Source organism: Equus caballus, chromosome 16, assembly GCF_041296265.1.
Source record: "Equus caballus isolate H_3958 breed thoroughbred chromosome 16, TB-T2T, whole genome shotgun sequence".
NCBI classification, from domain to species: domain Eukaryota; kingdom Metazoa; phylum Chordata; class Mammalia; order Perissodactyla; family Equidae; genus Equus; species Equus caballus.
In genome coordinates, this window is record NC_091699.1 from 86,893,423 (window position 1) to 86,918,974 (window position 25,552).

General features: G+C 47.4%; 1 protein-coding gene and 2 long non-coding RNA genes across 8 annotated transcripts in view; 2 read left to right on the forward strand and 1 right to left on the reverse strand.

The window, feature by feature from the left end:
- PXYLP1 (2-phosphoxylose phosphatase 1) overlaps positions 1 to 10,234 on the forward strand; it is a 68,197-nt gene extending 57,963 nt beyond the window's left edge. For all 6 annotated transcript variants that reach the window (XM_023621020.2, XM_070238233.1, XM_070238232.1 and 3 more), the window contains 2 exons: positions 3,216 to 3,355; positions 7,875 to 10,234. In XM_023621020.2, coding sequence (XP_023476788.2) covers positions 3,216 to 3,355; positions 7,875 to 8,809 — 1,075 coding nt within the window. In that variant the 3' untranslated portion in view covers positions 8,810 to 10,234. The remainder of the gene's footprint in view (positions 1 to 3,215; positions 3,356 to 7,874) is intronic.
- A 3,856-nt stretch (positions 10,235 to 14,090) lies between these two features.
- LOC106781846 (uncharacterized) lies at positions 14,091 to 18,966 on the reverse strand. Its single transcript, XR_001378609.3, has 4 exons — positions 18,498 to 18,966; positions 15,878 to 15,958; positions 15,254 to 15,350; positions 14,091 to 14,969 (listed from the first exon to the last, which is right to left on the reverse strand). It is a non-coding gene; the product is annotated as an uncharacterized lncRNA (long non-coding RNA).
- A 1,337-nt stretch (positions 18,967 to 20,303) lies between these two features.
- Positions 20,304 to 22,612, forward strand: LOC111768432 (uncharacterized). The gene is made up of 2 exons (XR_002800806.2): positions 20,304 to 20,626; positions 21,711 to 22,612. It is a non-coding gene; the product is annotated as an uncharacterized lncRNA (long non-coding RNA).
- Positions 22,613 to 25,552: the final 2,940 nt, after the last annotated feature.

Sequence of the window (25,552 nt, forward strand, 5' to 3'; positions counted from 1 at the left end):
ACTCTGAAGTGAATGGTTTGAAGGCTTAAGATAATAGCACTTTCAAGTCTTTCAATTTTCCACATGAAAACAGATTTCCCAGTGAGGTGACAATAACATGAGTTTTTCCTGAAGAAAAATTCATCCTCACAGATAGAATCATTTCTCTGCTAGTCAGGGTAAGGCTAGGCTGTTGTGACAAAGAGACCCAAGTATATGTTACCTTAAATAACAAAGAAGTTTTTGTGAAGTTCTGTGTGAAGTTCTGAGATGAGAGTTCCGGGACCTGACTTGCCTCCTCCTGGTCATTCAGGGCCCCAGGTTCCTTCCAGGTCTCTGCTGCCACCATGCCCTCAGGATGTCTACATGATTGAACCAGGGCTGCTGCTGTGCGGGAACGGTGGCCAGAGGGAATGAAGAGTGTGAAGGGGGCACACTCGCGATCTGAAAGCCTAAGCCCAGAGGTGGCATACCTCCTCCCATTCCATTGGCAAAATGTAGCTCTACCTAACCACTAGGACCTCAGAAACGGGATCCAACCAAGTTCCCAAGAAGAGAATAGATGTTCGTGTATTAAAGAAAAACCAGAACTAGACAGTAGTTAAAGCAGTGAAAACAGATTTTATTCAGGAACTAACGCAGTAGGGGAAAAGAGACCTTGGTATAAAACTAGGCTTAATTCCAAATATGGCATGGACAGGTGGGAATTTGTCAGAGCCAAGGAGCAGGGTCGGGGGGAGTGGACGGAAAATTACTAAGTGGAGACGTCGGGGGTGAGGGGGAATTCCGGCTAAACCGACCTGGCAGAATTCTTGCTGAAGTCGGGCCGGGGTGATCAGACACCATCTGGGGATGAGGAATTTGATCAGATATCGGAGTGATCAAAAATCAGGAGTGGGCGATTCCGGCTAAACCCACTTAGCAGGATTTTCGCTAAAACTGCGTGATGCAAAGAGGGACAGAAATCCAAAGATGGACATGAAAGTCCAAGGAAGAGGGTTCAGAGGAAGCTATCTAAAGTTTGGTCAAAGAGAGTCTTTGTCACAATTAGTAGTCTCACCCACAAAGGCCTTTATTATTAATATTTCCATCAAAATCTGAATATTTTAATAAATACTATGGGAGCTTGCCATATTCGTTGTTATAGATTATGGAAGGCTTGGGCTTTCCATGAAGCTCCTAAGGCTGGGGCACCTCCCACTTGACTTCATTCACATGTGGTTTGGGAGTAGCTACCATGTGCTGGGTGCCCTCTCAGTTCCAGGGATGGAGCAGTGGACCCGGCAGGCAGGACCTGGTCATTCAGATCCAGGACAGGCTGAGGACTCAGGTTACCTGGTCCTCTTCTGGTTTAAAAGCTCCAGCCATTTGTTATCTCTTCTGTAAGTGACGTTTTTCTTCTATGAATCTTCATCTTTCCATACCAAAAACAAGCTCTCCTGAATCCCGTTAGGTATTAACGCATCATTAAGCAGTCAGATGCCCTGAAAACCCAGGACGTCTCAGCGAACACTTTCAGTTGTGAAATTTCATTTTTAATATTGGCAGAAAAGCTTTCTTAGATCTTCAGAAATCACCAACTGGAAATAATGGCCTGGAACAGAACGTTTGACTCCTGTTAATGGATAGCCTTTGTTTATGTGGATTCATATTGGCAACTTCATTATCAGTCTGGAAATTTTATTCCCCAGTTTGCAAATATTTGTATTTTAGCCTCAAGAAAAATAATATGTTCTCTGTTTTTATGGACAGACATGATGCCCTCATGCAATCCAGGGTAATTTATTAGACTGTATTGTGTATCAGGATTAGCATTCTCTAATTTTAAAACGTATTTTTTAAAAGATGGATTTTTTTTTAGCTTTATGTTTTTGAAAGATAATAAACCCATTTCAGCAGCCTTTTTAAAAGCATTGCCACAGTTAATTGGGCATTCAGACAGCAGGGGTCTGCCATCAGCACAATTTATCTTTGCTTCTTTTCATGCTGATTTAGTCTAATAGGGAACGACTCTATCTGTCCACTTCCTTTCTGCTGGAAAATGTATGTACTTTCCATAGGCCATCTCATTATTCAGAGAAAAGGTGTGTATATTCATAGGCCATCTCATTATTCAGAGAAAATGTGTATATATTCACAGGTCATTTCATTATTCAGGGAAATTTTACATTAGTGACTAGAAAGATAAATTTTGATTTACCACATGTACTTCATGGCAGAAATATAATGTCAGATCTAAGGAAAAAACTGTTTTTTAGCTATGTTACCACCCCACATGAAATGAGATGCTGTATGTGCAAAATGCATAGTGAACTGTAGAGAGCAATAGAGATCTTGGTTAACCTAATCAGTCAATTTTCTTTAAAGGAGATTTTCCAGCGGTCAGATAAGTTAAGGATTAGGGGTTACCCAGGTGAAGGTTGGGGTAGGTTTTCCAGGAGGAAGAGGCAGCATGTGGGAAGTCAGAGGCCTGAAAGAACGAAGTGTGTTGGGGGAACAGAAGGTGGTTGGCTGCGTGTGGCCAGAGCACAACATTAGAGTGGAGAGGACCGGGGGCCCTGAGCCTCAGTGAGGTGGGGCCAGAACAGACTGACGGGCCATGCATGGCTCCTTCCGGAAGGTGTTAATGTGGAAGAGCAGTGGCGAGTTGAGGTTGCCTTTTGAGTCCATCTCTCTGGCTGTGGAGAAGGCGAGACTGGACTGCAGGTAGACAAGGGGGAGCCCCTGCCATCCAGACAGAAGCTGCCTGAGCCAGAAGCCAGGCAGTGGCTGCAGGGACGCAGGAGAGAGGGCTGGAAAAGCCCCAGGAGGACATGTCTGCAGGACTGGAGGCAGGTGGCATGTGTAGGGGCAGGGAAGGGAGAAATGAAGGAGGACTCCCAGCCTAGGCATGACTGCCTGGTGGGGGTCGGGGGCCTCCTGGAGAGGGAGAGAGGAGGGGCGCCGCTTGGGGAGCCTGGAGGTGGAGGGCGAAGCTGGCTCCCACAGTGCTGAGAGTGACAGGCGCTTCTGCAGGGCTTCAGGGCTCAGGCCGGCCTCACGGAGCCGAGCCGGGATCTGATGTGTAGGTGTCAGTGGCCAAGTAGTATTGAAATTAGAATTTAAAAGTGATTGAGCCAGTACCTATTATCGTAAGAAAGGGCATAACACACTTGGGATTTTGTTTGCTGAAGTTGAAACCGTTGTGGCCTGTTTTGGAGCAGGCTGACTACTAATTCTCTGTGTTGTCTCTTTAGGAAACCGTATCACCCTAAACTGGAAGCTTTCGTTAGTCACATGTCAAAAGGACCCGGAGCCTCTTTCGAAAGCCCCCTACACTCCCTGCCTCTTTACCCCAATCACCCGCTGTGTGAGATGGGGGAGCTCACGCAGACAGGTACGTGTGGCCGCGTCCCCTCACTTGCCTCCTGCCCACTCCTCCATCTGGCACACATCTGGAGCAGAGGCTCCTGTGCAGGGCGCTCGCTGTGGGCTCACAGGGGTAAATACGGACTGGCCTCGCAAGTGGTTCTGAGCCCCCAGGGTATCTAATTAGACATCTGATTTCTAAAAATTAAAAATTACCCTTTTTCTTATCACAAAAGCAATATATGTTCATGGAAGAGAAATTAGGAAAGTAGATTAAGCAAAAGGAAGAAAAATTTAAAGCACCCATAATTCCACCAAAGAAATTAGTAATCTTTCTTCCTGTGTTAATGCACGCATGTGCACGTGCACACACAGTGTTATCTTTCTAAACACACTGTTTTGTAACCCACTTTTTCACTTAATATATTGTGATACTCTTTCCCTATCAATGAATATTCATCAACCACATCATTTCTGATGACTACATATTGTTCCACTATGGGTGGGCCATAATTTACGTGACCAGTCCCGTGTTCTTAGATACTTCAAACCAAACACCTGCTAGGGTCTCAGGGAGAAGCACATATGGCAGATCCCCACTGAGCACGGGGTTCGTGTGGCCGAGCGTGTTCCTCACGGGAGCCCATCTTTCCCTCTGCAGCTCTGTTCATACCATTGTGCAGCCAGTTCACTGTCAGGTAGGTTGGTGACTTAATTGAGGTGCCACCTTTGTGGGGAAGAGACGGAACTGGTGGTCCCCCAAGAGGTTCCAGATTCCTACTTCTTCCTCCCGGGGCCTCAGAGGACCCTTGCTTGGCCACAGCCTTCCTGGAAAAATCAAGAGGATCCATTGGCCATGTTCTGCTTTCTTGTTGCACCAGCATCTTAGGACCTCAGCTTTGACGGAAGGAAGGTCTCTGTCCCATAGTTGCCCTGTTGGGTTCTGCCATGATTTGAAAGCCATTATTACTGGGGAGAATGAGTGAGTGACAAAGTGGGGCAAGCTGAAGGCTCTGGAGGAACAGCCCTGAAGAAGGAGTTTGTCAAAAGCTTTTGATAATTCGTTCCACATGCACAAGCTCCACGTTAGTTTAAAGCAGGCAATCTCATCCTACCAGATCCAGCACCCCTTTTATTAACAGGTATTTTGTGGTGCTCGCTTAACTACCCTGAAGTGAAATCTAAATATAATATAACCAAATATATACGTAAGTTTTAAAAAACAGTTATATCGGGCACCCTAACTGTAATACAAAGGAGAAACAAAAGGACGCTAATTTATTACATATTTCTGTGTATCTCAGTGTAAACGCTTGGGCACGCCTGCCCTGGAAAATAGAACGAAGTGATCAATTGCTTACACTTAAACGGGATTGGTCACCATGACAGTTACACACGCGGAACAACTGAGGGATGTTGTATTGGTGACTCTAATACCAGGTCGGGACATGATTTTTTTGACAAGTTCTGATCAAAACAAAATACAGATGTCCCTTAATTTATATTGCATTTCTGGAAAGTTCAGTGAATGTTAATGTTATGCAAAAATGGTTTTGTGTTTATGGACGCAAAAAACAGATTCTAGGCTAAAGGATTTAGATGGGTTTTCGCATGTGGGAATGTCTCGCGGTACATTCAGAAATCATGTGGGACAGAGAACAGTTCCTGCAGACTGTCTAGCCCCCGGCTCCCACCTACTCGGTGTCGGGAACATTCCTCCTCATATTACTGTGACAACCCAACCCCCAAACCCTCCCGAGGGCAGAACCAGCCTTGCTGAGAACCACTGGTTAAACTCTCTGGTTGCAAGTGACAGACACCAACTAAAGCAAAAAAGGGACATTTATTATTATAAGGATTCAGGGTGCCTCATGGACTCTAAGGGCATGAGACTGGAACCAGGAATAAAAAAGCTGTCTGTCCCCACCTCTATGATTGGGCTGTGTGTCTGTCCACAAAGTGAGAGTCCTAGCCACATCCAGAGACAAACTTGCAAGTCCAAATTCTTGAGAGTGAGAATGTGATGGGGTCTTGAGGGTCAGGTGACTCTGCATCGGGCAGTGGGGGCCCAGCCTCTGGATCTAGGGCCTGTTCCCTGAGAAGAGGTGGGGGGAGGTGGCCTCACACACTTAGAGACGGTCATTCATTCTGGCCTTTCTTCTCAGTTGCTGTATTATCAGCATCATTTTGCTAAATTAGTATTACTCGAGAAATCATTTTTGTAGTACTGTTTGCTCCTGTTCCCTTATTCACTTTTAATGGTCACTTTTATCTTCTATTTTCAATTTCATTACAAATGCATAGCTGTTATAATAACCATTTATAACTGGCACACTTTTAGCACCCCACAGGAACTATATAAGATAAGATGGATCCTTAGTGCTTACCCTGCCCAAGATGCTTTGGCAGCTGCTCAGTGTCGGGGAGCGGGGTGGCTGGATGAATAAGATGCTCCCGTGCGTGTCCTAAAGGAGCTGCAGCCCCAGTGGGATGACACGCACGGAGTCACTAACTGCACTGCGCAAGCTGCACGGTCTTCCAGATAAACTCATTCTTGGAGTAGGCAGACCTGTAAATCGGGGGCAGTGCTATTCCCGCAGAGCTGGCGGTGAGTTCAATTAGAGCACGTGTGAAGTGCCCAGCACAGGGCGAGCACATGCAAGGCTCCCTGAATGCAGCTAACAATAGAGGTCCAGCAGCTATGGGCGCAGAAGGAATTGTTCCTTTGACCTGGGGGAGGAGGAAGGAAGACTCTACAGGAGTATCGGAGCCGGGCGCTGGATGAGGAACGGAGAAGGGGAAGAGCATGAGCAAAGTTGTGAAGATGCAGGCTGAGTCTGGAGAGTGAAAGAAGCCCTAAATGGCTAGCACTTAGTATTTCTGCATGAGAAGGTAGGAGGACGTGCTGTGAGCAGGGGCTAAGAGCCCAGGGGTGGGGCCAGATGGGGCTTGAGTTCTGGCTCTGCCGCTTCTTAACTGTGAAGGGCTCAGGGCCTCAGTTTCCTCATCTGTAAAATAAGGAAAATGAGGATAATAATAATAGTGTGCCTTCTCTATTGTGTTTTTGTGAGGCTTAAAGGAGAAAGTTCTGGCACACAGTGAGCACTCCAACTTTAATATATGTAGCCTAAGAATACGAGGTAGGCCCAGGGGTGAACTGGGGCCAGACACGGATTCTTGATCCTCATCACTCATGGTTTGCCCCTTTGTGCAAATCCTTTTGGAAATGCTAACACTGTCCCAGCCCCGATCTCAGAGGGAATTCTGCTCTCAGTACTCGTCATTTGGAGTAGGACCTACACACCCACCGTGGGTTTTTTCTGAGCCCTTCCCCTTCCTGAGCCAACACAGTTCCCTCTGTCTCACGCACATCAGCCTTAAGTTGTCTCCTATTTGTGATGGGGCTTTTCAAACCGTTTGGGTATCGGCATGAATGACATGACTGGTCAGAGGGGCGGCGTGCGGTTTACGCTCTCAGAGCATTCCTAGCTGTGACTGAAACTCCATCCCTTACATCTGTCAGTGAGGGTGAGCTTGCTTTATCTTGGATTGCCCTCTCCTGCTTGAAGATAAGGCTTTTTTATTTTATTTTTTCAAGATAATTTATACTATACTGTGGTAGTTCAAAACTAAAACAACAAAAAGGTAAACTTAAAATTCTTCTTCCTACCTGTGTTCCATCCACCCCATTTCTGTGCCCCGTCATCCCCAGGTAACCACTGATTCTAGTTTCTTGTGTATCCTTCCAGAGATTCTTTATGCCAAACACAGGCAACTACAAATACACGTCCTTATTTTTCCCTCATTTAAAAAAATATAATAATATATAATATACTGTTCTGCACTTGCTTTTGTTCACGTATTCTATCTGGGTACCTGGGAGATCATTCCATATCCATACAGAGAGAGTATCCTTGTTGATATGCTGGTAAAGTCCCAGCAGGATGAGCAGAATGTACCTGGAAGGTTCGCAGAGAGCCTTTGGCCAGGAGAGGAGGAGGATGGGGTGAAGGCGGGAGCTTCCTAGCGCTGAGGGGACTGAGCAGCCAGCACTGGTTGGCTGACTGACTCCCGTGAGCTCTCCCTGCACACTGAGGAGTGCTGTGAACCTGGGCAGGAGGAAGAAAGCTCTCCTTGGGCTCATGCCAGTCACAGCCTAGACATCCACCAGTGGGGTGGTTCCTACTCTCTGAGGCCCGCCAGTCACAGCACCTCCCCCAGGGAGGGGGCTGGTCAAGAGGAAGGGATCGAGGCAGATGCTCCTTGTGCCCCCAAGAAAGGCCGTGGGTCCAGAGGACAGGCCCCTCCTCTGTTCACCCCTTCATGGTTTATCCATGATATCCATGGTTATCCATGATAACCCGGAGGGGCTCCTTCACCAGCTGACGTGAACTCGTTCTTGCAGCTTCCATGTGGTGGGGAACAGGCTCAAGTAATTTTTCTTATGCTTATCTAACACATTCCAGGGTTGGACACTGACTCAACTTCCCTTTGTCATTCCTTTTGCTAAGCTGGCAGTAAGGAACGCTTGTCTCCCTCTGTTTCAGGAGTCGTGCAGCATTTGCAGAACGGCCAGCTGCTGAGGGACATCTATCTCAAGAAACACAGACTCCTGCCAAATGACTGGTCCACAGAGCAGCTGTACTTAGAGACCACGGGGAAAAGCCGGACGCTACAAAGCGGGCTGGCCCTGCTCTATGGCTTTCTCCCAGATTTTGACTGGAAGAAGATTTATTTCAGGCACCAGCCCAGTGCTCTCTTCTGCTCTGGAAACTGCTATTGCCCAGTGAGAAACCAGTATCTGGAAAAGGAGCAGCATCGGCAGTACCTTTTACGTTTGAAAAACAGCCAGCTGGAGAGGACCTACGGGGAGATGGCCAAGATTGTGGACGTCCCCACCAAGCAGCTCCGAGCTGCCAACCCCATAGACTCCATGCTCTGCCACTTCTGCCACAATGTCAGCTTCCCTTGCACCAGAAATGGGTGTATTGACATGGAGCACTTCAAGGTGATCAAGACGCATCAGATAGAGGACGAGAGAGAGAGGCGGGAGAAAAAGCTGTATCTGGGGTATGCGCTCCTGGGCGCACACCCCATCCTGAATCAAACCATCAGCCGGATGCAACGAGCCGCAGCAGGCAGGAAAGAAGAGATCTTTACCCTCTACTCTGCCCACGATGTCACTCTGTCCCCAGTTCTCAGTGCCTTGGGCCTTACGGAAGCCAGATTCCCGAGGTTTGCGGCCAGGTTGATCTTTGAGCTCTGGCAAGACAGGGAAAAGCCCAGTGAGCATTCCGTCCGGATTCTTTACAATGGCGTTGATGTCACATTCCACACCTCTTTCTGCCAGGACCACCACAAGCGTTCTCTCAAGCCCATGTGCCCCCTCGAAAACTTAGTCCGCTTTGTCAAAAGGGACATGTTTACAGCCCTGGGAGGTACTACTAATTATCATGATGCATGTCACAGGGAAGGATTCTAAAAGGTACTCAGTGCAGTGCTTACAGAATCTATGCCAAAAGAGAGGGATGGGAAAGGTCTGCGTTTCGAACTATCTGTTGCAAAGGGTACAAGATAATCGATTTTTAAAGGCTAGAAATCGTGTCTGGGAGCCACATAGACAGTTTGAGTTGGACAGAAAGTACGTTGCTGTAATTGGGTACGTGAGTTACTTGGTACGTAATGGCCAGTTCACAGAGAAAGAAGAGTACTTTGTCGTAGCCAGACTTTGCTGACAAGGCCAGAATATTTCAATACCCAGAGTTGCCAAGCCAAATGTGTATTCTTCTGATCTGCCATGGTACTGTATGATGGAACCAGCAAACCTCAGCCAGAATTTTCTTAATCGGGGACAGTCTTTCCTTGTCCTTGTTCAGTGAAAAATTTCCTGAAGTTATTTATCTAAAATAGGGGTTGACACACTTGTTCTGTAAAGGGCCCGGTAGTAAGTATTTAGACTTTGCGGACCACGTAGGGTCTCTGTCACAGGTATTCAGCTCTCCCTTGTAACGTGAAAGCCACCACAGACAATACATATGCCAATGCGTGCGGCTGTGTTCACAGGCCGCACAGACAGGCGGTGGTGGGCCAGGTTCAGCCTGTGAGCTATAGTTTGCTGACCCCTGACCTAAAAAGTAGGCTTTACTCCAACTGCACTTTTAGCACTTTGAGAACCAGTTGCAAAGGGTACCAAGAATTCTCTTGTGGTGCCTCCAGGAACTTCTGCTAGAAACACAGGATTTGGTCCATATCTGACATTAGAACAAGACTTGAGGGCAAATAAACATTGAATCAGAATGAATCATAGAAAATGATTAGAATAATACTTGATGTTCATGATAATTGTGGTATAAGATAGTTTTAAGTATGTTTTAAATATTTGTCTGCTGTAGTCTCTTTGCTGTATATGCTGAGATTTTTGTATCCCATTTAGTATTTTTATAGTCTAGGAAAATATTTTCTAAGGCCAGTTTTAGATGTGCTCTATTCCTATGTAATATTCAATTTACTGCACCTGTGTGGTGGTTAGAAGGAGTCGGAAGCTGAATTCAGGCACTTTCTTCCAATAAAACTAATGATGGCTCATTCCCTTTGACAAGCTGTAGATTTGGATCAATTTTTAAACCATTTTCATCAGTTTCAAATGGTAAACTCTAATTGATTTTTAAATAAGTTTTGGAAGAACTTTGTTACTAGATAGTTAAATAATCTTTATAACGTATTTTATATATTAGAAGCAATTATAATTAAATCTGTGATTTTGGAACTAAAATGGTGCTAGTTCTGTGTGAAGAAATGTAAAATGCAAGTGAGACGCTCCAGCATCATTGGCATTCCAGCCTTGTCTCTTTTTGTCCAGTGTCGCATTTGAATACATCTGTTTCGATTAATAAATTTTGGAAGAATACTCAGATGTACAATTAATGGTTTGTCCCTATAAGTCATTCTAGTTCTTTTCAAGTGAGTTCCAATAGTTTTTAAATTTATCTTTTTTTAAGAAAATAAATAAAGCGTTTTAAATTAGAAAACTCTACAGTACTCATGGGGAAAGGAGGGCCAGGCCCCCTGGCCCAGCAGGGATGACGGAGGGACCACAGAGGGGCCACAGCTTCCTTCTCTGACAGCAGCATCGGGGCTCAGTGAGCCTGGGGAAGGTGTCATGGCTGGTGGCCTTGGACAGGGTTAAAATTTATCTTAACTGCTTCTTTTGCGGCTGAAAATCATGCATTGTCTCTCACGTATTTTAAGCCTAATCAGTTTTTTTTGCTCCTACTCACAATATATCTGAATTAGAACTGCAAAACACAGCTTGAAGATTTAAAAATAAAAGTGAATCAGAAGATGTTTTAAAAATCAACTTGCAACATCAGTTGGTAAAGGTAAATATTTTTGGATAAGAGCCAACATTAAATGTACAGACGTAGGTTTTGCCTCCCAAGACATCAGGTACACAGAGCATTAAAATATCTTCCTCAGTATCGAGTCCTGAGACATTTCATTCTATAAACAAACACTGAGCACTGAGCTGAGGTGAATGGACTTAGTCCTCGGTTTCCGGGCAGTGGTCTTAGTGGCTTGGTTCCTGGTGGGGGTGGTGCATACATGCGCATCTTCAGCTTTCTGGGTCTTATGATTAAAATTAATACATGCGCACTGGAAAACAGTTAAACGATAGGAAAACAACTTCAGAAGTGAAGTTCTCCTCTAATCCCACCTCCAGAGAGAACACCGTGAGCTGTTTGAGATATTCTTCCAGAAATTTCCCACGCAGATGCAGAAATACAGTGTAGGAGCCAGCCCCGTGGCCAAGTGGTTAAGTTCGCCCGCTCCGCTTCAGCAGCCTGAGGTTTTGCCGGTTCAGATCCAGGGCGCAGACATAGCACCACTCATCAAGCCACGCTGAGGCGGCATCCCGCATAGCACAACCAGAAGGATCTACAACTAGAAAACTAGAATATACAGCTATGTGCTGGGGGGCTTTGGGGAGAAGAAGGGAAAAAAAGTTTGGCAACAGATGTTAGCTTAGGTGCCAATCTTTTAAAAAAAAATACAGTGTATGTGCAAATTTTTAATAGAAACAAGATGATTTTATATATTTCTGTGACTTGCTTCCCTTTAAAATATATATATTTATTTTATTTATTTATGTTTTTGAGGAAGCCTGGCCCTGAGCTAACATCTGTGCCCATCTTCCTCTACTTTATATGTGGGGTGCCTGCCACAGCATGGCTTGATAAGCAGTGCATAGGTCTGCACCCTGGATCCGAACCAGTGAACCCCGGGCTGCCAAAATGGAGGCATGCTAACTTAACCGCTGAGCCACTGGGCTGGCCCCTATATTTCATTCGTTTCCTTTAACAATACATCTTAGACATATTTCTTATTAACTTGCTTCCCTTAACAGCATGTCTTAGAGATATTTCCACATTGAGATAGATAGCTTTTTAAAAAATTTTTTTGGTGAGGAAGATCGTCTCTGAGCTAACATCTGTGCCAATCTTCCTCTATTTTTTGTATATGGGACGCCACCACAGCATGGCTTGATGAGTGGTGTGTAGGTCCACGCCCAGGATCCGAACCTGTGAACCCCAGGCCGCCAAAGTGCAGTGTGTGAACTTAACCTCTGTGCCACCAGGCCAGCCCCCAATAGATAGCTCTTTTTATAGTCACCACATATTTCATGATATAAATGAGACATATTTTTTTAAATCTCACTAAATGAATGAAATTGACACTTAAAAGCAAGGTACTAAGATGGAAACACAAGACTTCAAGGTTCACAGAACAAGGCAGAGGCCAGCAGTCGGATGTGTGATTTTCTAGCCCATCTGAGCAGTTAGCCGTTTTCCGGTATAGCTGCAGGTATTAACATGAGTGGAGTATTCTTCCTCTAATTTCCCTTTAAACAGAAGTGACGAACTTGGGCTAATATTGCTGTTAAGCCTATTTGAGGGTATTTGTAGGTATAGGAGAATTAGACTTTTGAAAGATTTGTGTTTCCTTTCTCTAGAACTTAAAAACACTGATGCAGGAGAGACAGGGATGCATGCTCTGTTCCTCTGAATCCTCAGGAAGCCTCTGAACAGCTTGAGCCGCCCAGGCGAGTGGGGGTGTACCCTACTGCGTTTAAACACAACCACAGGCAGAGAGCAGAGAATGGCGGGGGCTTACACTGCAGTTCTGGCTTTGAGGGTGGCTAGCACAGAGTTCTGGTCGTTGCTCAAGGCCACTGAACTGAATGTTGGGGTCGTACCCCTGTTTATTGCCTGCCCAGTGGCCAGCTCAAATGAGTCATAATAGCTTCGGCTTAAGGGGAACCGGCTGAATTCATCAGCGTGCCTGGTCAGGCCTTCTGGCCTCTGAAGCCCAGCTGCCAGCTGAGACGCCTTGATGAAGAGAAGGTATCCCTGAGGGGCTGGCACGCTCCTCCCAGAACTGCAGAGCCCCTCAGCAGAGGGATGGCCTGAGGCCTGGCTTCTGGATAACTCTGTCAATAGTAAAGGCACCAGTTTTGGGTCATGCTTCCGTCAAGGGGCCCCACAAGCATTTCTTTATCAATCTAAACAGCCCTCTGAGGAAGGGCCCATTACCGCTATTACAAATGAGGAGACAGGCTCAGGGGTGAAGTCACTTTCCCAAAGGAAGGGTCACAGCCCCGAGTCTGACCCCAGGTTACGCGACACAGGTGAACTTCACAGCCATGTACTGTGGGACACACCATGGAAAAGGCTTTTCCTACACTAATTTAATTTAATCCTCCCGATAGCCCTACAAGATACTATATTTGCTGGCGAATATCAAGAAGTACTAAAACATAGTGGGGTCACGGCAGTTTAATTTAAATCTAAATGGTTAGGAGAATATTCCGACTTGGCCTCTAACCATCTGCGGTTGCTATTTTTGTTAAGATAAAACCACTTATAGAATCTAAAACTGATTTTTGCAGTGAAGTTATGTTTTATTCAGCCACTAGGAGGCAGCATCAAATAGAATTTTTAGCCTTCAGGGCCCAGTCTTCCATCCGTAAAGGAGGTAGGGTGTTTGGGGATGTGTTTTAATGGGGTGACCAGCTGTCCCTGTTTGTCTGGGATTTCAGTGCTAAAACCGAGCAAGTCCAGGCAAACTGGAACAAGTTGGCTACCCTAGTGTTACATGAGACATGTGCCAGGTAGTCCTGTCGTTCCCATTTTACAGAAACAGGAAGCCGGGTGGAGTGACTCCTCCGAGGTTCCACATAGCTAGCTGGTATGCACAGAGCTGGGACCCAGAGGTGTCGTTCATTTAACTTGAAGGACCCTGTTCTTAAGACAGGATATGATAATGCCTCTGTGAACCATTTAGAACTGTTTGGTTACATACAACAGAAACCTGATCACAGTGGTTAAGCAGATACAGCTTTTCATTTTCTCTAATGGCTCCACCACGTCATCAGGAGCCCAGACTGCTATTTACATCTTACTAGCCACAGTGCGGTCGCTGGCCCACCTCCACTGCAAAGGAGTCTAGGAAAGTGAGTATTTTTATTGGGCACACTGCTGTCTCAAACAATCAGGCACCTCTTAATAAGGAAGAAGGGGTGAGTGGACACTGGGTGGAGAGCTAGCAGTAACCGCCACATCCTCCAGAGCCACCCATTAGAACTGAAGGTGTGGTGGGCACTGCTCCACCCAGAGCCCCCACTTCACTTCTTTCCCCGTGGCCGGGAATGTGCGGGCTGGCAGTGCCTCCTTCTCAGGGCAGCCACATCCAATGACTGGACAGGGCAGGGATTTAAAGCCTGAGGACAACCCTGAAGGGCCACTCTAGGTCCAGTGCTCCCCACAGGGTCAGTTGAGGCCTTGTGACTGCATCGCAGTCCACGTCTGCCTCATCCTGCTTCCTTCCCTTCCATCACAGTGTTGACCCCAAGAACCCACCCCAATAAACTTCCTGCATACATAACTGTCTCAGAGTGGCTTCCTGGGCACCGACCTGCTATGGGAAGCAAGCAAACCCTAGGGGCTGAGGCCTCTGCTGGTCTGGGCAGTAACGCTGGAGTCGTTTATTTGAAAGGGATAATGTGTCTATTGATCACAGACTTCTATCACTGCCTTTGAGAGGCTCACCATTTTACTGTGGAAGGGAAGTAAGCACACACGAAGCAGCAGGAGAAACTTGGTCCCAGACAGTCCCAAGCTGATTACACAGGGCTGTTCCACCAAGACAGCATTTACTGACGCACACCAGGGCCTGGGCACCGGGCTCGGCACTCAGCTGACATGGTCTCTGTGTCTCATCGTATGAGTTGGCATTTACTGCCTCTGTGTTACAGGTGAGGAAACAGGTTCAGAGGCGGACATCTGCCAGGATCAGAGAGTCAGTAGTAAGCAGCCAACACAGGTGTGCAACGGGGTCATCCTAGACGACAAAGCTGCTCCAGCTCCCTCAGCATCCTGCTTCCTCTACCCTCACTCCGTTCCCCTCACACAGACGAATGCGTAACAGGCAAGAGTCTACCCTTCTCCAAGGAAGGTTCTCGATAGACGATCATGTTTTCGCTCCTTTTGATTCTTCTTCCCATTTTTTTGTAATGCAGCATTTCCAAGAAAGTAAGATCATCTTATAACGGGTTGTTTTAGGCTGGGTCCCTCTGAAAGCAGAGTCTGAGGAAAAAATACCTCAGTGTAGGTGTTTATTAGGGAATGTGGTCCCAAGGAGCAGAAGTGAAGGACAGGGAGGCTGGGCTGGGGGGGCACAGTGAGGATGCACGCTGAGCTGACTGCCGTGACTGGGGGCTCCAGCCCACGGGACCCCGAGAAGCCATATGAAATGTGTCTCCCAAGTGTTCACCTGGGGAAGAGGGGGAAACCTTTATCCCCCGGCTCCACCCACAGCTGGGTCCTCTGTGCTTCTGGGTTGACCATGCATGAGAGCCCGGCGGGCTCACCTGGGCACTCCGGCATCCGAGGAGCCCCCGGGCAGGAAGCCACAGAATGAGATGCTGTCAGCTCCAAGCCTGCCTGGACCTGGTCGCCAAACAGTGGCTGGGAAGACATGAAGCGGAGAAGATTGGAAGGGGGGCGGGGGTGTGTTGGATGTGAGGATGACCCAGCGTTCCCTGAGTGCTGCCACGCGCCAAGCACTGTGCTTTGTACGCATACCCCTGTTTCAGCCTCACAGCAGCCCTGCAGCTTAGAAATCCTCCATATTATCTCCCATTTTTAAGACGGGGAAAACTGAGAGGCGAGGGCATTTGCTAAGGCCTCAGAGGCAGGAAGTGGCAGAACTGGGAGTCAGAGCAGCTTGACCGCAGAGCCCTTGCTCGTGGTCAGCACCCACTGAAGTAAGCATTTCTCACGGGTCCCACCCGAAGTCTGCAGCGGGGCTCACTGACACAGACTAATCACAGACTCAGCATTTCTCTCTGACCTATGTGGACTACACATTTGTGTCGGCGCAAATCAAATCACCCCACTCCTTGTGAAAACCCCTGGCCCTCCACTGCCTTCTAGAGAACACGCAAGCTCCCTAAGATGACTCACAGGCCCTTCATGGTCTGGCTCCCACTTACCTCTCCAGCTTTACTACCTGCAGTGGTACAAGGCTGCAGGGCTGTACACGGACTGTAGCTGCTGGCACATTTCTTGCATGACTGGGAGAGAGAGAAGGGTCTTAGTGTCACCATGGGGGACGTGAGGTTTGCAGAATCTCTGAAGGAGACAGTCCTGTCAGGAGGCCCCGGGCAACTCTTCCTGGGACCTAGCAACCTCCAGTCCTTTCCCTCTTCCCTTTCTCCATCTGTGTCTGGAGTGTGATATCCCAGAAAAGGAAAGAGCTCTGGAGCCACACAGGCCGAGTTCAAAAGCAGTTCTGTATCACTTCCCAGCTGTGAGACCTCAGACACTATATCTAGTCTCTCTAGGTGGTATGTTCCTCACCTGGGAACCGGGAAGACCCCTCCCAGGAGAGAGTGCCCGGAAGGTGCCAGGTACACGGGGCACTCCACATGGCAGCAACCATGACTGCCCCCAAGCTACTCTTTCTTTTAACGGCTCTGACTCACCTAACCAGCTGGAACCAGAATATGTCCCTGCCCATTTCTTTAAGCCAGGAAGCCCACCCGGAGGCATTGCATCATGCTCTAGGTACAATGGGGAGATCGAACTCCCTGCACTCACGCACTTCCCTTTGGGAGAGAAAAGAACTCGAAGCTTCTGAGTCCTGCCCTTGTGCCCAATGCGGTATTTGACACCTTATATAACATCTCAATTATTCCCCAAGGGAAATGAAGTCCATTGCTGTCCTTTCCCCATGTTTCCTTCATTCTCTTTAACTAACCTCTATCTTCCTGCTTTAGTTAGAGTGGCTGTCCATTGCAGAAGCGGCAGCTGGCCACCGAGTTCAACAAGGAGGCTTTAGGCCACTGGTCTGACCCCACCCTGGCCCCTAGAGAAGTTGAAGCAGCAGCCCGGGAAGAGAGAGGCATCTCAACAGAGGGCAGATCCTGCCCTCAGTAGGTACCTCAGCGTTGGGGAGCTGCTCCCCTCCATGCTCCTGGGGCAGACAGGTAAGGTGCTCCTCCTCCACCCTCCCTCCCCCGAATTGCCCAGTGCGGCTGTGCCCCTGGCAGCAGTGCCCAGAAAAGCTTTCCTTTCCTCTCCTTTCCTTGTCCCCTCACCAGACGTCACCTCTTTCCCAAAAACTGAAGCTCCATCTGGTGGCCTAGGAGTCAACTCTTCTCTCTACCTGCCCACATTGCCTTGAGGATGTAGCAGTAGAAACACACTCCGTATCTAGATGGTCTCACCCCAACTGCCCTGTTGTCCTACTGATGAACCAGCTGTTTAACATTCTCAACAACTGGCTCCCTGATGGACAGACTGACCATTAAATTGATCTTCTGTCTGATAGATCTTGATGGACCACTGTCCATCTGAAAAATTAATCCTGAGTGACTGACTGGCTAATTGGCTGATTAAGTTTCTAAACCATAAATCATTTGATTGACCTACTGGCTTTCTAACTGACCTACTAACCCTAAATAACATCTGATGAGCTGGAACTGCCTGTCTGGCTGGCTCTTCCACTAACCAGCTGACAGACTGACTGCCCAGCAGAGGACCCGCAAGACTGACAGTCTGGCTCCATGACTAAGGGTAACAGATGGATGGGAGGGGAGGCTGCCCCTTCTTCACGGCCTGACTCCTCTGGGAGATTGGGGCCCTCCTCTTCTCCCCTCTAGAGCCACTTGAAGACCGCAGAGAGGGCAGCTAGGAAACCAACCTTTTCTATCTCTAGTGAGGTTCTTAATCAGGGCCCCCTAGATGGGTTTCAGTTTTGTTTTCAAAATAGTGTGGATATAAAGATGTGTGTTTATCTGGGAAGAGGGGCCACAGCTTTCATTAGATTCTTAAAAGAGCTCAGCACATACAAATATGTTCAGAACTACTGCTTGCTCTGGGAAGATGCTCAGCAAACACATTCACATAAGCAAAGCCCTTACCTGAATTCAAGCCCCATTTCTCCCTCCCATCAGGCCAGGGTGGCAGGAAGAAAACTAGGAGGAGTCAGAGAGTCATGGTGGACATGGATGTAGTAGGAAGGATAAAGGCTGAGCTGTGCCTGAAGTTTCCAGAGAGAAGCCCAAAGAAATCACCGTGTCCTTTTGGCCCAGAGGCCACACTTAGACCAAGATAACAGGGCCTCCTCAGCTCTGGGCAGCGGCTCTTTGAGGTGACATGAAGGATGCATTTATCAGGGCCCTTTCTGGGCAGTGAGTATGTGGTCATGAGGAGCTACGTGGTTGTGTGTATTTACACGCCAGTGCACTCACAGGGTGGGTATAACAGAGCTGCGTGGCTATGCACACGAATGTCCTCTGAGTCAAAGTGTGCATCTGAATAGTTTTGTCCATGGATTTGCACGTGTGCTCACTCATGGACCCCTCAAGTCTTTTTTGGGTTGAGACAGATTCTGAGTAAGAATTTCACTAGGTGAGAATATCTGCATACATGCCAGTAGCCCAAACCAAAAATCTGGAAATCCTCAGCTCCTCCCTCTCCTGAACCGGCATCACCGGCTCAGTCCACACTGCCACTGCCACCGCTGGTTCTCATCACATCTCCCTGGACTACTGCTCCATCTCCAATGCCCTCCCCCTAGCGACTCTTCCGAACCACAGCGGAACTGACCTTAATAAAATGAAATTAGGGCCACAGCGCGCCCCGCCTGAAACTGACAACAGCTCTACACTGTGGGGGGATAAAGCCCATCTCCGCAGTCTAACTTGAGGGTCCTTTCAACGTCGTAGTAGCCCTGCTCACTGGAGACTCTAGGCTCTCAAGGCCCCAGACTTTGGACGCGTCGCCCCTCGGCCAGGTCCTATGCCACACCCCAAGGTTTGGGCTCTGATGCCTCGTCCTCCGGGCCCTAACGCGCTGCCCCTACGTCCTGCATCTCGGAGACTGTCATTGCCCAATTACAATTGGCAATTGTAATTGATGGAGGACCCAAGTCTGTCAGTCACATTCCCCACCCCCCTCCCGCCCCGGGATCCCTTCCCACTGAACGAGGAGCCTGAGCTACCGCAGATCGAAAAACGGCCAGGCACACGTGTACACGTCTGTCTGCCGCGCCGCCGAGCAAAAGGCGGCAGGACGCGAAAACGGAAATGCGCGTGCGCACAGGGAACAGTAGAAACTACGACTCCCAGAATCCTCCTGACTCGGACTCCATTTCCCAGAAAGCTCCTCGGGGTCCTCATCCCGGAACTACGCTTTTTTTCTGAAAGCGGAAGATGGGCGAGCCAGGCAGTAGAGACGCTTTCTGAAGGGGGTAGAACGGTTCGAGGTTTCGCGGACTGTTTACCTCCAGGGGTCGTTCGTGAGTCAGAGAAACCGGGCCTTTGGAGGGAGAGGGCCTGGCGACAGTCCTTCTGCGCTTGGCTGTGCAGCGTTCTGGCTGCTTCTGCCCGGCGCCACGAGGCCCGCCCCGGCGCTACCCTCGCCCTGCCTGCCCCGGCTCTGTCGGCCTGCGGGCGCTGCAGCCTCTCTCCCGCCGCCGGCGTGTCTGGAAATGGAGGCCCATAGCTAGAAGGTCCCGGGTACCCTTTGTTCCCAACCCTGCCTTGCCCGTCTTCCTCTGGGAATTAGTGAGACCTTGGCCCTAAGGGCGTAACCCCCCGTGGCTCCACGTGGGGGTCCCATAGCTCTTCTGCTACTTCCAGCAGTGGCTGAGGGAGTCGAAGCTGTGGGTAGTGAGGACAGGTGTGGACAGTAGCAGGGAGGGGAAGGTCTGTGGTTCCTGACGTGCTGCCTCTGTTCCCAAGAAGATAACTTTCCTATGGCCCTTGCCCTCTGGCTAGTTATGGCCCGTCCACCACGTGTCCTCAAATGCCTGGACTCTGGAGAAAGGCAGCCTCCTTCCTCAGACCCCACGACGCTTGTCGGTCCCACTACCTGTTTTCACCTTTCCCCTCGGAGGCCACCTAGAGCACCTGGCTAGAAATGGGAGCAACTGGTGGGATTGGGATTGAGATAGGGAGTCTGCAGCATTTGGAGGGAAGGAGTGGACTAAGATGGAACTGCAGAACATTTGAGGGACTGAAAGTTACTGGGGCAAAATGGGAGGGTCAGGGAGCAGGGGTGAGGGAGCGAGGGAATGAGACCCATCATCTCTGTATGTCTCAAAAGGAAGAAACTTACGTGTCTCTGAGCAGGCAGATGAGGAACGCATTTTTCAGAGCTCTGGTTCTCTGTGAGACACACAACCCATAGTAATTTAGTTTTGTTCCAAACGTGTTAAGTGAAGTGCACACCTCCCTATTTGTTCCTAAGGAGCTACAGCTACTGGTAACTTCTACAAGACAGGTGCGTGAACTACAGACTTCCCAGCGTTGCCTGGCGCTCTCCCCTCCCTCCCCGCACCTACTACTAGTAATTCGATGTTCCCACATTCCTCTGTGCTAGCTGTGGAGGTTCCTGAGACCCTTTTAGGGGATCTGCAAGGGCAGAACTGTTTCACAATAATACTAAGATTTGTTTACATTTTTCAGTGTATTGACATTTAAACTTAAAGTGACATGGAAAACTGCTAGCACCTTGGCGTGAATCAAGGCAGTGGCATCAAACTATATTTGCAGTTGTATTTTTCACCAAAGCTTTTTAGGGGGGAGGGGGAGCCAGTTTCACTTAAGAATGTTCTTCATGAAGCTGTAAAAAGTATTCATTTTACTCCATTTTGAACCTTGAGTAGAGGTCCTGTTGCTACCCTGTGTGACAGAATGGGAAGTACGCATGAAGCAGGCTTGCTGCATACCAAGGTACTGTGTTTGTCTTGAGGAAAGTGTTGGGAAAGGCAGTCACGTGTGTGCAGTCTTTGAACCGCTGTACAGTCACATAAGAGCATGCCTTGGGTCTGGAACGTTTCCTTACGAAGAGACAAAGAGCTTTCCTGGCCTGTGCTGGGCATATCTTTGTTCGAGAATCTCTGTCCCTGTTCTGGACTTAATGTGTACCTCTTTGTTCTGCTAAAGCCTTTGTGTCATATGGCACCTACCCACCCCTACTGCTGCGCGGGCTCCTGTGGGGAGACACTAGAGCCCTTCATCTGCGGCACAGGCGGAGTGCGTGCAGACCCTGCGTGCTGGCCGCGGGGGACACTCACTGCTGATGCTGGTCTCACCCTGTCTCTTCTCTGTGTGAGGAAAGTGTTGTTCTATCCACTGCCTGTGTGAGTCGAGTCTTTCTTTGCAACCCTAACACCTGCAAACCATGCAGTGGGTTGACATCTTGGGACTGCTGGTCCTCTTGGCAGGTGGTATACTACTTGCTGTCCTCCGTGAGATGGAACTCCTGCCCTGGAGGTAGTAATCGGTGTCACGTGCTCAACAAAAAGCAGTTCTGTGCTTGTGTTGATTTGCTGGCTGAACTAGAATTTTTTTGCAAAAAATGCCTCCTGTACTTGAATGACTGACAGTGTGATTCTTTGGACTTGGATGTTTGGTAGACTTTTCTAGAAAACGAACAAAGTAAGCTTGTCACTTCAAGGGAAGCAATTGACATTATTTGTTGCCAATGATAAAATTTGGTCTTTCAAGCAAAAATTAGAATTTTGAAAAATATATATTTGCCATATATCTTGACAGCTTCCCAGTACTTAAAAGATTCTTCTGATGAGCTTGGTGGTGATATTAGCAAATGTGATTTTTTTATATTGAATAATGAAATGTGTCAACACTTGGGAGATCTGCATAAGCAGCCTATTAGATATCTGTTGTTGCATAACAAGTTACTCCTAAACATAGTGATTTAGAATAACAAACACTTATTATCTCACAGTTTCTGTGTGTCAGGAATTTGGGAGTGGCTTATGCAGATGGTTCTGACGTAGAGTTTCTCCTGCAGTGGCAGTCGAGACATCTGTTGAGGCTGCGGCCATCTGAAGGCTTGACTGGACCTGGAGAATCTGCTTCCAAGAGGTGCACTCACGTGGCTGTTGGCAGGAGGTGTCACTGGACGGACCTCTCCACGGGGCTTTGAGCATGCGCACAGCTTGGCAGCCAGCTTCTCCCAGAGCAAGTGATCAGAGAGAGGGAGCAAGATAGAAGCCTCAGTGTCTTTTATGATCTACCCTCAGAAGTCATGCTCTGTAATTTCCACCACGTTCTATTCATTAGAGTGAGTCACATGTACAGGCCACACTCAAAGAGAGGGAAATTAAGCTCCACCTCTTAAAGGGAAGAGTACCGAAGAATACGTGGACATGTTTCAATAACACTACACTTAGTGAACCAATATTTTCCAAATGACTGTGTGATGTTACAATGCCATGATGTACAGATAAAAAATCTATTCTAATTGCAAGATAGCCCCATGGATTTTTAATGTAACAGAGTAGGAAACATTCATTGATGTAGTTTTAGATCCCACATTGCTTCTGACCTTTAAGAAGCTATCATTTGTTGAGTTCTGGTGTAGGATCAGAGAAGAGTATCCACAATTATCTGAAAAGGCTATCAAAATACTCCCCTTATTTCCAACTACGTATCCCTGTGAGGCCAAATTTTTGTCATATACTGACAACAGCATTAGAATAGACCGGAATGCAGAGGCAGATAGGAGAATCCAGCTCTCTTCTGTTAAGCCAGACAGAGATTTGCAAAAATGTACAACAGAGTGGCTCTTCTCACTAATTATTTTTGTTTTAGAAAATGTGTTTTTCTTAAAAAGTGTGTGTGTGTGTGTGTACTAACATGTATTGGATTTATTATTGTAATTTGTAAATGAATTAAATATTTTTAAATTTTCTCAGTTTCTAATATGGTATTATCACTAGATGTAACCCATATAAACGAAGGCTCTTTGGGTCCTCAGTAATTTTTAAGAATGTAAAGGAGTCCTGAGACCACAAAGTTCTGAGATCACTTATCTGAGCAATCGGATGGCTCTGTTACCCTCAAATAATAGTTTAGGGATGGGCATGTGGTGCGACTTTGGCCAATGACATGTGAGGTGAAGGTGTTGTGTTCAGTTTTCAGTTTAGGGTATTAAATAGAAGCGTACATGGGGTCTTCTAAAAGATTGGTCAGGTTCTATTTCTCAAGCTAGGTGATTTATATGTGATATTTACCGGCTTCTTTATCTCTTACATATTAAATTATTTGGGGTGTGAAATATTTTATAACAAAAAACACAGAACACGTGGCAGAGGAGATTCCCCTTCCTCTATGGAAGCATCATGTCTGTTTTGCAGCGTATTCAGCTTGTACATTGGGCCTGAGTCTGCATTGTTTGGCTCTAAAGGATTTTCTGTGCATTTCGTGGCTGAGTCTGTGTCTGCAACATATTTGTGATATTTGACTTGTAACCTGAGAGTCCCCAGACCTCCAGCCACGTATGCAATCTCACTGCATTCACAAGGCTACCAGTTCAAGTCATATAAAGTCCCTCATAAAGAAACCTTCTCTGCTTCTGGCTCAGTCCCTCTCCCTTGTGTCCCCTAGGATCAGGCAGGATACCAACGTCTGTCATACATCACATCATCTGCCAGGTTCTCTCACCTACACCGCCCTAAGAGTAAATATATCTACTGGGACAGCCAGCCCACCAGTTCTGCAAACTGCCACACTCTGAATCCATGTTAGATACCTTTTAGGAACTTGTGAGAGCCCCTCTAAATGGATCCGCACAGTGGGGCCAAAGGCAGGCTCACTGCCCTGTTGTTGAGTGAGTGGACCCTCTTCCTGTGGTCACCTCATGTGGCTCCAGGGTCCCCCACATCACTGAAGGGCCTGGGACTGTGGAACCAAGGTTTCTAGGTTTCTTCTACTACTCTTTTTAATGTAACTTTCTCAGAAATTCATAAATGAATTAGTAAAATTGGAGAATTAATCCAATTAACGAGTTTGAGTGGATGTCTGAACAAAATCTGGGCTTTACCGTCATGGGTGAGGGGAATGACTACTGAGAAGGCACAAAAATGTCTGCTACAGTTGTCTGTATATATGTATATTTTAAATCTTTCCACAATAAAATAGATTGCTTGTGTGATTAGAAAACAAAAGAAAGAAAGGTAATGAATGTGAAGGGAAAGTAGACATATAAAATTAAGAAATGCAGTCACACTTTGAGGTATGTGAGCAGATATGCTGGGAAAGGAAGCAGACGATTTGCTGACACCTAATTCACTGATCAATGCACCATATTCACCTGCTTCTTTTACCTGCTTATAAAATTCATAGCAATTCATACTGGATGAAATTCTTTTAACAGCTTTTGAACGTTTCTTCAAATCTTAGTTGGCCAGTATCCCATTATATCTGCATAACAGCATTTTGAGGAATATTCAGTCTGTCTTACCCTGGTTAGTTAGAAGACAAGGGATATTGAGGAGAAAATATTCATGATATATATAAAAAACTAATAATTCAAACGTATAAATCAGTAAGAAAAAGGCACCCCAATTAAAAAATGGAGAAAGACTATGAACAGGCAATTCACAGGGTCAGAAATACAGTTAACCAAAAACAGAGAGGACAAGATTTTCAACAGTACTGGTAATCAAGAAAATATAAGATACAACAGCAGTAAGATGTTTATTTTCACAACACATATTATCAGACAGTTAAAAAGAGTAACAGGGTTAGCGAAGGTGTATCTGAGGTCAAGCCCATTCATGGAGTTCAACGTTGACGTAAGTGTAAATTGGTACAGTGTTTTGGAGAGGCAGTTGAGCTGTATTTATCACCACTAAAATGCCTGTGTTCTTTGAGGTAGAGTGGGAGCCGGGAAGAGTGGGAGGGGTTGAGGGGTGGAGGTACCGGGAGGGCGTGAAGGACTGGCGTGTAAAGGGAGGGACCTGTAGGACTGGGAGCGATTTGCAAGGCCTGGGATTAATAGGAAGAGAGGAAGAGGACAAAGGCTTGGAGGAACCAAATGGTACTTGAAAGGATTGGGGGAAGTGAGGACAAATGGCAGTGGGAGGATTAAGAGGAATTAGAAACCACTGAAGAAACTCGCTGAGAGGGGCAGGAAGGGCAGGGGGAAGGGGGGCAGGGGGAAGGGGGGCGGGGGGCAGGGGGCACTGGCAGGGACTGCAAAGGCACAATGGAAACAAGTGGCTTTCAGTGAACTGACCAAGAGCCGCCGTGGCAAACAGGACCAGTTAATGTTGAGCAAGGCCCCTGTGGGAGAAGGAGGTTTGCTAGCAAACAGGAAACCCTGGCTTTCAGAGCGCTACTAGCTGTGCCTTGCAGAGTTCTTTGACTTCCTCTGTTTTGGCTCTGTTGTTACATTGAAGTTTGCTTCTAAAAGCCACCTGAGATGTCTGAAGACTCTGATGGTCAATGGCTTGTATCTTCCCATGTGATCCTAAGGTGCAAAATGGACATTTCAGTTCCCTCTAATAGAAACTTCCTTTGTCACTCTTAAAACAGGGAGATGGCCCAAATGCTGGGAGGGCATGAATGGAGGCTCTTTACATCCGAGTGCAGGTGTGTCTAAGGGGTGCAGATCCCAAGATGCCCACTCTCTCTTGGTTTGAGGCAGGCACTCCTTTGGGAAGGAGAGGGCCCTACTCTCACCGGCTCTCTGAGATTCATGCCGTTTTCCACACAGTGAATCACAGGGCAACCAGATAGCAAGAATCTGCAGAGGGGGGCTATTATGGGCTGAATTGTGTCCCCTAAAATTCATATGTTGAAATGCTAGCATCACGTACTTTAAAATGTGACTGTATTTGGAGACAG